At 36.6% G+C, this 17,317-nt stretch overlaps 1 protein-coding gene across 1 annotated transcript in view; it reads right to left on the reverse strand.

Annotated features, from left to right (window-relative positions):
- The window catches only part of KDM7A (lysine demethylase 7A), a 92,013-nt gene that overhangs the window by 45,872 nt on the left and 28,824 nt on the right, over window positions 1-17,317 (reverse strand). The window contains exons 2-3 of the mRNA XM_023639817.2: window positions 5,529-5,614; window positions 398-515 (exon numbers count right to left, since the gene is read on the reverse strand). Of these exons, the coding sequence (XP_023495585.1) occupies window positions 398-515; window positions 5,529-5,614 (204 nt within the window). The remainder of the gene's footprint in view (window positions 1-397; window positions 516-5,528; window positions 5,615-17,317) is intronic.

Consider the following 17,317-nt stretch of genomic DNA (forward strand, 5'->3'; position numbering starts at 1 on the left):
AAGAAAACAATAGACTGAAAATAGGAGCAGGTGAGGTGAAAGGGCAAGAGAAACAGCAGCTGCACATGATAAGGAACCAAGTCCTGGGAACAACGGCCTTAGATTAGTGTATTTCAAACTTGTTGGACTGGGATCCACAGTTAAGAAATATATTTTTACATAGTGACCCAGTACACATACATATAACAAAGGTTCCAAGAAACGATGCTTATTTACTCCTATTACTTGCAATGTACCGATATTTTCTTTTCTATTTCCTTTTTAAAAAAAGAAAGGTAAAAAGCTGATTGAGACCAACAATGGGTTGCAACCGGAAGTCTGAAAATATTGCTTTAGATAATGCCACTTTACCAGGTAACATTCTTAAATTTTCTTCGGTCAGAACAAGTTTCCATACCTTGGGAAGACTCGAGAACGTAATTCCTTAACAAAAGTTCTTGTTCCAGCTTGCACTGGTTTGGAACCATCATCAATTTCTGTGTAGTCGTGCCTGTGCCAGTTCCTCCTCTTTTTCACTGGATTTTTAGATTAAAAAACACTTTTTTTGGTAACTGGTGATATCATATACTTTCTAATCATTACATTCTATATAATCATAAATAACAATTCTAAGTATAATAAAAACATTCATTTTTTTAATACATTTCCAGACTGAAGAAGTAAATTTTACTTCATGTAATGGTGCAATTATAGACAATTAACTGTGGATTTTTAAAAATCTACTCTTTATTTCAAATTAATTTTGAAGTTAAATCAAGGAATTTAAACTAGCAGATAAAGTCTTTTATAATATCCAGATCTATACATACTATAAAATCTCACAATTTTTTAAAATCATAATTTTCACCAGAACATTACGTCATATATGATTTTTATGGATTATCCAAGTCATCCTCCCAGGATAGGGCCTTTGATCCCACATCAGAAATCAATTTTAACACCACAGTTCCTTTCTCTTTTATGTCAAGATTTATTCCCAAAATAAGCATGGTTACACTGACACAAAGAACAGCAGGTGACTGCATAATAATTAAAGGAAGACCAATGGGATGACAGAAGAAATAACTTTATGGTTAGTTCTAATGCTAAGATCCCGTGGTTCTACAGCCGTGGGAGGCTACAGTCTTGAACAGTCACCGTAATCAAATCAGGAGACTTGGATTTGACTCCTGATTCAGCCATAACTTACTCTGCAACCTTGGGCAAGTCACTTAACACATCTGGGTCCAGTTTCCTCAATGTGGAAATAAAGGGGATGAGTGCTATTTTTCAAACTGCACCGAGGAACCCTTAATAAAGGGGAAGATGCAGAAGAGGCTGCAGGAGGAGCACGGGACCTTATTCCTCTCTCCACCAGGGTGGCACCACCTACACATCTTTTGTGTGGTATCAATGTAAGATTTCAGTTTTACATCTTTTTTTTTTAAGTCTGAAAATCACTCAAGCCTAAAACCTCTATGATTTGGGGAAATGTACTGATGTCTGCAACTTACTTAGAATGAATCAAAAAAATAAGATAGATACATGGGTAGATAGCAGGGTAGTTACACAGACAGATACATGGTAAAGCAAATAAAGTAAAATGTTAACAGTAGAATCTGGATGGCGCATTTAGAGGTACTCACTGTAAAATTCTTTCAACTTTTCCTGTATGTTTGAACACTTTCGTAATAAAACGTTGTGGGGGGCAACTCTACGAATCTAAGTTATTTCCAACCATCACCTTACAAAGATCATAAGGATAAAATAATACTGGATCCTCACATGGGTAAAGGGAAGTCACACTAAATAACCAATAGAGGTAGAAATCAGGCTTGTTCATATCTAAGAGTTTAAAACAAGATTCCCAAGTAATTTATGGCAGTCAGACCCTCAATATGAAAGAGAGTAAACTCCATTTTAAAAAAAATCTCATGGGAAAAACTGAGAATCATAAAGTAACATTCCTGGAAAATATCATTAAGGCATCCTTTGTGTATTACTTTTTCTCATTTAAAATCACTCTAAAATTCAAGGGTATTTCATTCCAGGCTTTTTTTCTACATATATATAGATACATAACCCCATTTTATTTTCAACTGAGATCATGATGTTATCCTGCTTACCTTTTTGTATTATATCATGAGTATCTTCTCCTTACTAAATATTCAAAAGCAATTTAAAGGCAGCCTAGAATTTTAAAACGTTGATGTTGACAGATCAGATCACAGTCCTCTTTAAATTTTTTTTAAATGTTATCCAATTTTTTTTTAAGTATGCTTTTTGGTGAGGAAGATTGGCTCTGAGCTAGCATCTATTGTCAACCTTCCTCTTTTTTTCTCTCCCCAAAGCCCCATTACATAGTTGTATATCCTAGCTGCAGGTCATTCTAGTTCTACTATGTGGGATGCCATCACAGCATGGCTAGATGAGCTGTGCATAGGTCTGCACCCAGGATCCAAACCAGTGAACCCTGGGCCGCTGAAGTAGAGCATGTGAACTTAACCTCTCGGCCATGGAGCGGTCCTTTTTTGATTCTTAAGCACTTAGTACATTGTGAACTTTTCTTCAAACAAAGTGGAGATTAATATTCATATACATAAATCTGTTTCCCCCATTAATTCCTCAGGATAATCCTTCTAGTATTCCTAGAAGTGCTAGAAGAAAGATTCAGTTGTGTTTTTTTTTCACTTGAGGAAGATTTACCCTCAGCTAACACCTGTGCCAATCTTCCTCCATTTTGTATGTGGGTCACTGCCACAGCACGGACAACCAGTGGTGTGGGTCTGCGCCTGGGACCTGAACCCATGAACCCTGGGCCACTGAAGTGGAGTGCACCAAACGTAACCATGTTGCCATGGGGCCAGTCCCAAGGTTCAGTATTTTTAAGATACTTGCTACATATTGCAAAACGGCCTCCAGAAAAGTGGTGGGTAACTCACATTCTTACCAGTATATATAAGCAGCCTATTTCAAAGCCCTGGGTCACAGTGAGGATCATCATTTAAGAAGAAAGAAAGAAAGAGAAAGCTGTCCATTTGATAGGTAAACTATGATATTACATTGTTTTAATTTTCATTTTGGCAGAACAGATTAGAATTTAAACAGATTTGGGATTGGACACCTAGGAGTTTGAACTCCAGCTCTACCACATAGCTATAGGAAAGAGCTAGTCAGGTAATTTTTCTCACACCAAGGTGTTATAAATATCAAAGGAGATAACATAAGTCAGGTACTTCCTAGCATAGTGCCTGGGGCACCCAATAAACTGCCACTTACTTTTGTTTGCTTTTAAACTGCTGACTTGCAGGATGTTGACAGGAGGCTACAACTGCCCTGTTGGGCCCAACATGCTTAACACATAGAACCAGCCACTGCAATAGCTGACTGAGTTTCTTAAAGGAAGGAAGTCAGTGAAGGAATATTCTAGTAGTAGTTATAAGGAAAGGAGAGAAATTTTTGAGTTTGGATTGCATGTGCCTGAGGAGCACTGAGAATGTGTGTTTAAGTGTTGGGCTATTTTTTGATCCCTGCCCTCAAATAAAGTCCTTAATTCCCATTAGAGGGTAGTCTAAATTCACCATATTAAGTAGGTATTCTACTGTCCAAATGGCATCTATAATAAGGATTACTGGGGAACTCTGAAAGGAATAAGAAACCCTCTCTTGCCCGAGTGGCAGGCAAGAGAGGCTTAATAGCAGAGGGGAAGGGACCAAAAGTGATTCCCAAGTTGGGGGTGGAGGGTGGAGAGTGGGGAAGGTGAGCCTTAAATCAAGATAAAACCGATTACTGATCTTGGGCATTTTCCCTATGGGCACTCAGAGTTGGACTTTTGCCCAGAAGATAGCCAACGCCTGATCCTACGTTACTTAAGAAGAGAAGCATATGAAAGGCCATGTGATAGTTAAGCTTCTCTCTGAAGCATCGTTACTTAAAGTGCAGGTCATGATCCGTTATGGACTGTGAAATCAATTTAGTGAGCATGACAAGCTTTTTAAAAAATTAAATCATATAGGAAAAGTAAAAAACAGAGCGCATCACATGCAGTAGTGTTTTAAACACTACATTATTCTGCCTCATAGTAGTAACCCACTTAATATTTCATAGAAATTAAATTCAAATTATTTCATTTGGGGATTATATATTTAAATTCTAAACTAAAACTGCTATAAATTTTAGTTCTATTTCCCTTCTTGAGGTAATAACCCAGCGTTATTTACTTACTCCAAGAATTACACTTGGTCAATAACTATTTCAAGTTATACACTACATACTTCAGTGCTACACAAAATAAGAATCATCAAAAACAGTTACGACAAATACACGTTACAATTTTACCAAATGGCTAACCTCAAATTTTATACTGTGTAATTAACAAAACAGATAATCTGTATTTTACAATGAAATATTTTAATGCATTCACATATAGCTGAAGTTTCTAAATCTCTTACAAAGAAACTAGGTAAATTATTAATATTTCTAACAAAACAGACGAGCCGTCAGTTGCTAATAAGTCTCTTTTGAAAAATTACTTGCCTATAACCTCAGAACAAAATTTCTATTAAAAAAAAAAAGTACTAGGAAAAAGCTGCATTCAAAATAAAGTGGTTGTATGGGTTACCTACATCTGACCCAAGTGTGTATCGAGGTATGTTCAGGAAAAGGTTTCTTTCAGTTCTAAAATGACTAAGGCTACAGTTTTCCCCTTTAGTTTCATGAATACAAAAATACTAGTTTGCAGTCTAAATTTTTAATAAAAGAAATAGTTATCACATAATTCAAAGCCTTTTAAATCTTTTCTCTACTCTCACATTTGTACAATGACAATTAATATTCCAATCTATTCTTCTGCAGCATTTGTAAAAGGCTAAAAATAAATACCATTTTATATGTGATGTTGGTACAGTCCAGAGGACGAGTGAGCATCCCTCTCTGTGCCTTCACCCCTTAGGGAAAAAAAAAAAGAGTGCAAACAGAGACGCTCTTCCTCGGGACAGGAACTGAGACCTGGACGGGAACCGGAGGGGAGTGGTGTCAAGCACAGAGGACGGCTGGGTGGGACTCCAGGCCACACTCAACATGACAACCATACGTGGAAAACAGAAGTACAATTTCAGACTACCACTGCTCTAATTTTCTCCTAAAAATATAATGCATGTGTGTGCATTAAAGTCTCATCTTGTACACTGTCTCAAATACTACTGAAACATGTTTTTTTTACTTTATAAAGAGATGAAACAGTTTCCAGAATCAGAAAAATTTTACTTTATCAGACTTCTCTAATTGAAAGCTTTGAAAATATGTACTTGAGTTTGGGGGCTCTGCACTGGCAACTAAGAATAATAGTAATTTTTTTCATTTAATCTTTTGGCTTATAAGTTCTTTAATAATTCAGACAAAAACTGCATTCTCAATATCTTCAGAAAAATCTTTCCTATAGTTCTTATATGTAGGTGGGTATCATATAACTAGTCAAAGCATTACTAAAGCACTGTCACGTACACGTTAAGTTCTAAACTTCAATTTTTATGTAAGCTTCTAGTACTTACTCAAGGAGGAACCATGTAGAACTGCACAGTTGGGACAGTGATACAGGTCAATGTCAACAGCATGATGTTCTTCTACTCCAACACAGCTAAGATAAACAAAAATAAAGCCAATATGTAAATAAGTTGAAAATCTTAACTATAATAGACTGATTAGAATTTAGCTGAGAAACGTACAACAACCTCACCAACAAACTTTGTAGAGTACAGAAACATATGCAAGGATAAATTTTATTCTCTTCCCTACATACTTGCTGAATAATTGTGGGGGAAAATACACCCAAATGCATGGGAAGTGATTCCCTATTAGCAGTAGTAGAGACATCAGAAGCAACGTAACTATAAGCCATAAGACCCTCGACCACTATGTAAATGTCACCTATTATGGACTCAATCTTTGTGTCCCTCCAAAATTCATATGCTGAAGCTGTAACCCCAGTGTGGCTGTACTTGGAGACAGGGCTTCTAAGGAAGTAATTAAGGTTAAATGAGGTCATGGGGTGAGACCTTGATCTAACAGGATTAGTGTCCTTAAAAAAAGAGACATCAGAGGGCTGGCCCCGTGGCCGAGTGGTTAAGTTTGCGCGCTCTGCTCCAGGCGGCCCAGTGTTACGTCAGTTCGAATCCTGGGCGTGGACATGGCACTGCTCATCAAACCACGCTGAGGCAGCGTCCCACATACCACAACTAGAAGGACCCACAATGAAGAATATACAACTATGTACCAAGGGGCTTTGGGGAGAAAAAGGAAAAGAATAAAAAACCAAAAAAAAAAAAAAAAAAAGAGAGACATCAGAGAGCTCCTGATCTCTTTCTCTCTCCCTTTCTCTCTACACTCACACCAAGGAAAGGACTACGAATATACAGAGAGAAGGTGGCCATCCGCAAGCCAAGACAGCCCTACCCAGAAACCGACCCTGCTGGACCTCAGGCTGGGACATCCAGCCTCCAGAACTGTGAAAAAGTAAATTTCTGTTGTTCAAGCCTCCTAGTCCAAGGTATTTTGTTACGACAACTGAGTAGACAAAAATACCACCTAACTTTAACATATCGCTGTCATCAGCTAGAGGTGGTTAGTAAGTTTGGGTAACATCACTGACAAAGTGAGAGCACTGAGTGCTAGCAGCTCTGCTTTAGATCTCATAGCTCTAAGTAACCAACCAGTTAAATTAGTCTGAATCACTGTACCTGGAACTCTCCACCCCATGGAGTATACAGCAGTGGCACTTAAACAAAAATAAAGTTTAAGGGAACCAACTAGTGACTGAAAAAACTTATTAGTGACATCTTGAAAACAGGAATAGTTAAAGAAAGACCACAGCAGCTTTGCTACTCCCCATTTTTATTAGGGTAAAATTTTTTATTAGGGTAAAATTTTATGTGTTTGCACTCCCAAAACATTACAGAACAAAAACACAATCACAACGTGTACTTGAAAAAGAACCAAAGCAGAACTAACACAGAATTGTGTGGCATCAGTAACTCAGGTGTAACACTGGAAGAGAAAATTAGTGAACTGCATGGTGGTCACATTATTCCAAATGTAGCAGAGAGAATAAGATGATGGGAAATACAAACGAGATGATAAGAACCATAGAAGATAAAATGAAAAAGTATAGCATACATTTAATCAGAGCCTCAGAAGGTGAAAAGAAAATAGGGGCAGAAGCAACATAATAAGGAGATAACAGGTAAGAAATTCCAGAAATAATGAAACATCCTGATCCAGATTTAAGAAACCAAACAAATCCCAAGCAGGACAAATAAAAAGACATCTACATCTAACCACATCGTGGTAAAATTGCAGTAAACAAAAGTAAGAAAATTTCAAAGCCGTGAGAAGAAAAAAATATTACTTGCAAGGATCAGAGACTTCTCAAAGCAATAATGGAAGCTGGAACACATTAGAATATCTTAAATGTGCTTAAAGAAAACATCTACTAACCTAAAATATCTATTAACCTAGCATTCAATATTCAGATAAAACATGTTTCAAAAAGGAAGGGGGAAAAGTATTTGTAGACACTGAGAAACTGAGAGTTCACCACCAGCTAACTCACAGTAAAGGAAATGCCAAAGGACGCACCTTTGGCAGAAGGAAGATGATCACAGAGAGGGCTGAGATGCAAGAAAAAAATGAAAAGCTAAGGAAAGTAATAAATATGTGGGTAAATTTACATGAACACTGACTACACAAAACAAAATAATGTCAAGTGAGATTTAAAAATATATAAAGAACTAAAACAGATGACAACAGTAGCATTTGTGTCAGGAGAGGACAAATGGAGTTACAGGGTCCTAAGGCACTTATACTGGAAGGAAAGAAAGGTAGTGATTAAATGAGACCTCAATAATAAGCTGAGAATTCATATTATAATTTCTTGGGAGACAATTAAAAGAACAGAAACAGAGAGCATAACTTCCAAACCAGTAGAAAAAAAATAAAACAAAATAAATCAATTTTAAAAAAGCAGGGGTGGCTGCCCTGTGGCCTAGCAGTTAAGTTCAGCGCACTCTGCTTTGTGGCCCAGGTTGGGTTCCCGGGTGCAGACCAAGACCGCTGGCCAGAAGCCATGCTGTGGCAGCGAGCCACACACAAAATAGAGGAAGACTGACACAGATGTTAGCTCAAGGGAACTTTCCTCAAGCAAAAAGAGGAAGATTGGCAACAAATGTTAGCTCAGGGCAAATCTTCCTCAGCAACAAAAAAAGGAGGGGAGAAAAAGAAACAGAAAGACCAAAATAAGAGGGAGGTATAAATTCAAATACATCAGTAATTATCTTATATGCAAATAGACTAAATGCTCCAGTTAAAAGACAGATTATGCAGGTGGACTTAAACAATACAATTTGCTGGTTTAAGAGACACACATAAAACAAGGATACAGAAAGACTGAAAGTAATAGGATGGGTAAATAAATACCATGAAAAGAGTAATCCAAAGAAAGTACATCTATATTAATATTAAGCAATACAGATTCCAAATCAAAAAATATAATGAGATAAACACATTCACTTTACAATGATAAAAATTTCAATATACCAGGAGGATATAACAGAAACAACTGTAGGGAAGATTTTGTCAACTCTCTTAGTATCTGATAGCAAAACAGAAATCTATGAAATATAAAATATTTTTTACTGCAGGATTAAAAACACGGCCTAACGGACATTTATAGAATACTATATCCAACATCCACAGAACACACATTCTTTTCAAGCACACATGGACCATTCATAACAAGTGACCAAACACTGGGCACAGCTGAATTTTGAAGGTCTGAAAATCAGAAATTCTCTGGCTACAGTTCAATTAAGCTGGAAATCAATGACAGAAAGTTAACTAGAAAATCTTCATGTGTTTAGACACTAAGGAATAAACTTCTAAATCATGCACAGATCAAAAGATAAATCATAATGAAACTCTGAAAATTATTTTAAGTTGAACACTAATGAAAAATACTACATAACAAAAACATGTAAAGGGAAATGTACAGCTTTATTTTTTTTTAAAGATTTTCTTTTTTTCCTTTTTCTCCCCAAAGCCCCCTAGGACATAGTCATATATTCTTCACTGTGGGTCCTTCTAGTTGTGGCATGTGGGACGCTGCCTCAGCGTGCTCTGATGAGTGGTGCCATGTCCGCGCCCAGGATTCGAACCAATGAAACACCGGGCCACCTGGAGCAGAGCGCGTGAACTTAACCACTCAACCACAAATGTATAGCTTTAAATGCATGAATTGAACAGAGGCTGAAATTAAGGAGCTAAGCATCTATCTCAAGAAGTTACAAAAAGAATAGCAAAATGAACTTAAAACATGGAAAAATAAAAGAGCAGACCTGATGACACAGAAAACAACCATGCAATAGAGCACTGAAGCCAAAAATCGATTCTTTGAAAAGACCTACAAAATTGGCAAACCTCCAGCAAGTTTAAGAAAAAAGAGATAAGACATATATAACCAATATTAGGACTGAAAAGAAGGACAAAACTATACATTCTACAGACATTAAATGTAAAAGAGGGTATTATGAACAATTTTATGCTAAGAGATTAGAAAATATAGATAAGACAGGGAAATGTGAATCACAAAGAAACAGAATATTTGAATTGTTCTGTAACTGTTACTTAGTCATTTTTAAAATTGTCCCATGAGAAAATCCCAGTCCCATATGGTCTCACAAACAAGTTCTATCAAATACTCAAGGAACAAATAATTCCAATATTATATAAAATTTGCACCAGACACTAGGAAAAAAAGACTTACTCCCTAACTCAGTTTATGATAGCGTAACCTTGACACTAAAACTTGGAAAGGATGATACAAGAAAGGAAAATTATAAGCTGTTTTCATTTACGATCGAAGATACCAAATATCAAGTTTGGTCTATCTCAGGAATGCAAGGTGGTCTGAATGCTAAAAATTTTAATCAGTCAAATTTGCCACATTAACAGATTAAAAGAAAAAATCCTATGACCATTTAAAAAAATGCAGGACAAGTATTTGATAAAATTCAGCATTTACTTATGATTAAAAAGCAAACAAAACCTCTTAGAAAATTAAGACCAGAAGGAAACTTCCGTAATCTGGTAAAGGGTACCTCTAAAAAATCCCATACAAATAACATGAAAGTGGTCTCTTTGAGATTAAGAACAAGACAAGAATGTCTGACGTTACCACTTCTAGTGAACGTTATCCTGGAGAGTCTAGCTAGTATAGTAAAATAAGAAAAAAAAATTAAAAAGGTATAGGGGATTAGAAAAGAAAAAACAAAGCTATCATTTGTAAATGCTATGGTTACACATGCAAAAAATACAAAAGAACCTATAGATAAATTATAAGAATCAATAAAAAGAGAGGTTGCTAGATTCAACATCAGCACATAAAAAGTAATCATATTTCCATATACCAACAATATAAAGCTAAAAAGTGAAATAAAACACTATGTACAATTGCATTAAAAATGTCAAGTACCCTGGAATTTAACAAAAACTATGTAAAACCCTCATAAGGAAAACTACAAAACATAACTAAGAGACTTTGAGGAAGACCTAAATAAAAACAGAGATATACATCATGATCACAGATTTGAAGTTCAATATCGCAAAGATATTAATTCTCCTCAAACTGATTTATAGATTCAATTTAGTCCAAATCAGAATCTGTGGAACCTGACAAGCTGATTCTAAAATTGATGTGGAAATGTAAAGGGCCAAGAATATACAAGGCATTCTTGGGAGAGCGCTTTTCCTGCCCCCAGGTATCAAGACTTATTTTAAGGTTATAGGAACAGATGCAAGAGCTCAAAAACAGACCCAGGCATGTGTGGACATTTATATATAACACAGGAAGCACTGCAGAGCCCACAGCAAGGACAGACTTTTCAATAAAAGGTCCTGAGACACCTTTTAGATATTCGTATGGAGGAAAAAATGAAATTAGACACCTATCTCATAACATAAAAATTCATTCCAAAGTAGATTAAAAACCTAATCACATATGAAAAGAAAACTCTAAAGGTTGTATAAGATAATATGAAAATATCTTTATGACTCTGTGGCAGGAAAGGTTGTCTTAATCAAAACATAAAATGCCCTATACATAAGGGAAAAAACTGGTAACTTCAATCATACAAAATAACTTCTGTTCGTTAAACCATAAAGTATGAAAGGATAAACCAGACTGGGAGAAGATATTATAATACACATAACCACCAAAGGAATTATACCCAGCATATAAAGAAACTCCTACAAATGAATAAGAAAAAAAAGTCAATAGAAAAAGGGACATGGGGCTGGCCCCGTGGCCGAGTGGTTAAGTTCGCGCGCTCCGCTGCAGGCGGCCCAGTGTTTCGTCGGTTCGAATCCTGGGCGCGGACATGGCACTGCTCATCAAACCACGCTGAGGCAGCGTCCCACATGCCACAACTAGAAGGACCCACAATGAAGAATATACAACTATGTACCGGGGGGCTTTGAGGAGAAAAAGGAAAAAGTAAAATCTTAAAAAAAAAAAAAAGGGACAAAAGACTTGAATAGGCACATCATAAAAGGAAATTCAAGTGGCTGATACACACAGGAAAAAGTGTGCAACCTCCTTAATAATTGGGAGAAATACAAATTATAAACCACAATACAATACAACAACATACTAATTGGCTAATACTAAAAAGTCTGATAATATCAAATGTTGAAGATAATACGAAGCAACAGAACTTTCGTATACTGCTGGCAGGAATAAATTTGGTACAGCCATTTTGGAAAATAATTTTGCAACAAAACTGAAGAATCACATATTCTATGACCAAGCAATTTCTCTTTTAGGTAAATCTATCTTAGAGAAACTCATGCACATGTGCACCAGGATACCTACCTATACAGGAATGGTTACAGAATCATTATTTGTAATAGTCTGTCGACAATAAAATAAATAAATTACAGTATACTCTCACAATGGAATTCTATACAGCAATAAAAATGAAATAACTATAGCCCCATGCACTAAATGCACAAATTCTATGAACGAGTCAACACTGAGTTAAAAAAAAGAGAGAGACAATATATACAGTGTATTCTATTTATGCATAAAGTTCAAAACCAGGCAACGATGAAGCACAGTGTTTAGGGATTAAACCAGAAAGAAAAGCAAGGAAGGGATGGATCATGTCATAACAGTAGGATCATGGTTTCCTCTAGGGAGTTGTTATCCGAAAAGGACGGGGGTGGAGATGTGTCCTGGGGTCCTGGGTGGCTGGGTGGTTGTTATTACAAGAGTGTATGTTTTGTAATTATACATTAAACTGGACACTTATCTTTTAGACACTTTCCCTTTTTTTTTTTGTGAGGAAGATTGGGCCTAAGCTAACATCTGTTGCCAATCTTCCTTTTTCTTCCTTCCCCAAAGCCCCAGTAGGTAGTTGTATATCCTAGTTGTAAGTCATTCTAGTTCTTCTATGTGGGACGCCACCACAGCATGACCTGATGAGTGGTGTGTAGGTCTGTGCCCAGGATCTGAACCAGTGAACCCCGACCCACTGAAGCGGAGGCACACAAACATAACTGCTTGGCTACAGGGCTGGTCCCTAGTTTAGACACTTCTCTGTGTTGTTATTTTACAATTAAAATACTTTTAAGGATAAAATTCTATCTACAATCATGTAAAAAAAATTAAGCAAACAAAAACTCTGAAATGTGTAATCCAACAAGCACAACAAAATACCAAAAACAAGAAATCTTAGAGATCTTTAGACACCCCAAAACAAGCCAACTCTTATCTGAGAACTCCAGTACATTTGCCACCACAAGGTCTTTGAGGGTCTGAGTAGAGTTCGCTGCAATCAAGACAAAAAAGTCAAAACCAGTTGTCAAAATTAACGAGACACTGCCATTTGAATATTCAATCCACGTAACTGAACCGAGTAACTGCAATTTACTTTTGAGTAAAACTGAAATTTACTTTATTTGTCCAGTTTAGATTTACTTCATTTATTTCCACAGAAAGAAAAAGGTGAAAATGCTACTTGTTTAAAAAGTTTTTTTTTTAACTGAAAGACTATGAATTCCCAATCCAATAAAACTAACTCTACACAAAATTTTCTACCTATTTATGTACAATGTCCAGGGTCCATGTTGTTTTTTTGTATGATACCCTAAAGAGTTTCTCAAGCCCAAATAAAAGGTTAAAAATCATTGAATAGAGGGTACAAACTTTCAAATTTCAAAACTTAGGTACAAAGCTACAGTAATTAAGACAGTGTGGTACTAGAATAAGGACAGTCATACAGATCAACAGAACAGAAATGACAGCCCAGAAATAAACCCTTACATTTAGGACCAACCGATTTTTGACAAGGGTCTTTTCTTTTCAACAAATGGTACTGAGACAAATCCACATGCAAAGGAATGCATTTGGACCCCCACGATACACCAGACAAAAATTAACTCAAATGGATTGTATATCTTAATGTAAGAACTAAAACCATAAAACTCTTAAAATAAAGCATAGGAGTAAATCTTCATGGCCTTAAGTTAGGAACCAACAACAAAAGCACAAGGGACAAAAGAAAAAATAGATAAATTGGACATCACACTACAGTCTGAAGGCTTCTGTTTTCTCAGCTTAGTTTGAGGTGAGATAAACAGCTGAGTATGGAAAGTGGTAGAGAGGTAGGAGGAAAGAAAGTACAAAACAGATCTGAAGATCTGAAGAATGAAAGACGAAAAAACACAGTAACATTGCTCATAAGTCTTGAAAGTCCACCTGAGGTCTGTGATCACAAACTCCAAGCGAAACCATTTCTGCACTGTGGTGTGATTTGCTTTTGTTTTTTCAACAATGTTCCATCACACAGTACAGGCCCAGAGGAGGAGGTTGGGTCCCTCTAGAGTTGGGGTTTTGTAGGCAAAGACCAGAAAGGGAGTTGAAGATATTTAGAAGGAAGTTAATATAATGATGGACCGTGAAATCTGAGCTGGACAAAAGGGGCATGAAGAGAGAAGGTGGTGAGGAAAGGGCAAGATGGTCTCAGAGGTCTCAATGTGTTTTTCCGAGCACTGACTCAGTGGAAGGCCTTGAGCAAGGGCTCTCTAAGGGGCAGAGATTATGCACAATGAGTGGAATGTTCAGAATTCGAAATTTCCAAGGTAGTATATTCTACAACAGTGATAAAGTACAAGTGTAATAACAGGAGGCGGCTAAGATGGAGAAAAGAGGTCACCGTAGATAAGTGAGAAGATGTATGAGAGGTGTCTCTGTACTCAATCAGAGTTTAAAACCAAACTTCCCTCTGACAGTCAGGTTCATTAGGTGTCAGTAATAGGTGCTACACTCCAATCAGAACAGAAACTCAAGGCCACAGAAACCAACTTGACACTTCTAGAAACTCATGGTTTCTCTTTTCATAACCTTGACTATAGCCACATTCCTCATTCTTAAAAAGTGATGGTTACACTAAAAGAATTGAGAAAAAAGGTTAGATGCGTCCTGGAAAACCTAGACCAGCATATAACATAAACACATCTATGAATATCTAAGATACACAGACAAGGGTGACTCCCACAAGGTTTAGGGAAAAAAGAGAAGACAGGGACACCCCAATTAATCAAGGATGCTTTGGGCAAAACTTGGCTAATAATCCTCAAAGATCCACAGTTCCTCTCTCCAGCTTCTACTCTTTACCCCGACTCTCACCCATATACCCCCCTACACTAAAATGTCTGTGATGTCCTCAGGTTTCCACCAATTCTAATTAACTGGCAAAACATTTATAGCTACATTTATTTTAAAATTTCAGAACTTAACAGTAAATTTGGTAAATCAGTAAAAACAAATTTGATAAATTAGTAAATATGAAAAAAATCCTTTCAATTAATCATATAAAATTTTTTTAAAAATCAAATTAAACATAAAAACTAAATGTTCCTAAACCAAGAACGTTATTTCAGATCTTTGAAGGGCACTAAAAGGAACTACTACAAACATTTCAGTTTCTCTCTCAGAGGGAAGGATAACTTCTTCCACCCTTCACATGCCCCCAGTTAAAAGAATTCTAGAATCAATGTAGCTATGACAGACGTGTTAAGAGTAAATGCAGCAGTACACACAAAATGCAAAATTCTGAAAGCAAATTTCGTAAAAATCACTTTCAACTCTTCTTTAGTCTCTCTCACTCCATGTACTTCTCTTATAAAACTTTCCTTCATACACAAATCACCCCACTTTTTCCTAACAGCAAAATGTTCAAAGTTTATTATACCATTGTGTGTGTTGGGGTAGGGGGTGATCTCCTATAGGGGTGACAATCTGACCTTTGCTGAATAGCTTCCATCTATAGAAGAACAGCCCCACTGCCATTTGGCGAGTGGGACAGTGACAACTTTAGCACTTTCTATTGTCTTAACCTTCTGAAATTGTTGCTTAGCTGGCATTATTTTTGACACTTGACGAGAAAAGAATTGAATTAATGACTAATCAGAATTCCCTAGGATCTGCCAAACATTCTCTTTTTTCCTCTTGGATAATGCTCCCATTTATTTTCTCTACTCCGTTGTTATGAGAGTGCGAGGCCAAATTCTTTAAGATCTTACTGTCAGTGAACTTCATCAGATCTTCCTCTTGCTTCAAATTCTCCACCCATTCTTCACCAAGCAATCTTACATTACCTCGACTTCAAAGCCCCACTCAAATTCCAACTCCTTGGGAAAACGTCACGGGCTCATCCCACAGAAAGTCTTTCAACCTTTTACTGATATGCATTTCTACTCATTTATGTTTAATATTGACTTATTTTAGGTACTCTCTTTCCTGAATTGAGCCCAAGACTTCTCTCAATACCAAGTACAGTGCCCCCTCAACAAGATGACCCCAGTAAATTTCTGCTGATTTTTAACTGTGCTGAAAACTTATCTGAAAACTGATACTGTGTAGTAAAGTTACAAGCAACTTAAAAAAAATTCTGTTCAGCTTGAATTTTTTAAGAATTTGGTACAGGAACTAAAGGCAACAGTTGGTAAGAAGGAAAAGATCTTTCAACATATGAATTAGCAGATTTTTCATCTTTCCTTAGACGGTAGAAGGCTGTGGTAATAAAATTCATTCATTTTAAATTCTGCTTCAGTACAAGGGTTCACCTGTGTATCAGAAGTTCACTTTCTTACCCAAAGTGCCAAACTACTCAATTTCTTCATTAGCGGAGGACTGAGTCATCATGCAACCCCTCCAAAGCCCTATGCTAACATCATCCAAGGGGGTAGGGAGCGGCCTTTGAGGTGAATTAACCCCAAGAATACAGAGGATAGCTTATAACCTGCTCTCCATATTTCCTTTCATATCATAACTCTGGGGTCATTGATGTGTTGGGACAGCTATAAACAGGCAAGGCCTACCCAACCTAGTTCCATGCCACCACATAAACAAGGGTCAACTGGCTTCAGTGGAATGCATAAATATTGGAACTAGAAAGGCTTAGCTTGATTTCTAGCTTCACTTTGAGCAGGTTTTAACTTTAAGCAGGTTTTAACTTTAAGCAAGTTTCTTAATCTCCCTGAGCAGGAGTTCCCCTAGGAGTAAATAGGACAACGTATGTAAATACGTACAGCAGAGGGCTTGGCATACAGCAAGCAATGGTATTGTAAATACATTAAGTAATAAATGATAGCCATTAACATTATCATGTTTCTCTTAGGTACCATTCACAGCTCATATAGCTCTGGACTTATTATATGAGGTTTGAGCCTAAGCAGAAAAGTTGACTTTAATTAGGCTTAGTATTTTTTCTTCAATGACGTCTCTTCAGAGCACATACTAGACACTCAAATGGCCATTCTTAAAGGGGGGAAAAGATAATTTGTTTTCAATTTTTAATTAATTTTCGATGGTTGAGTTCTCTGAAGTCAGTCTGCCTATGTTAGAACCCTGGCTACTCCACTTAGTGGCTGTGTGACTTCGGGCAACTTACTTTGCCTGTCTGTTTTTTGTCTGATCTATAAAGATGAAGACAACAACAGTATCTCCCTCCAAGCGTTATTAAGAAAATTCATTAAGTTAATATACATAAAATGCTTCGAATGAAACTGTAGAACAATGGTTTTGCTGGTCCAAAAACTTTATTTAACTAACCAGTATTGGCTTAATAGGTTAAAATTCCTACGAAAAGTACTGGGATGCCAATAAGCATTTTCACTTTTAAATTACATTTTATGCAGTGTTTTAACCCTGAGATACCTTATTACCAGATATCAGCTAAAGTAAAAATTTATAATTTGCACATATGAAATATTTTCAGTGAAAATC

Source organism: Equus caballus, chromosome 4, assembly GCF_041296265.1.
Source record: "Equus caballus isolate H_3958 breed thoroughbred chromosome 4, TB-T2T, whole genome shotgun sequence".
Lineage (NCBI taxonomy): Eukaryota > Metazoa > Chordata > Mammalia > Perissodactyla > Equidae > Equus > Equus caballus.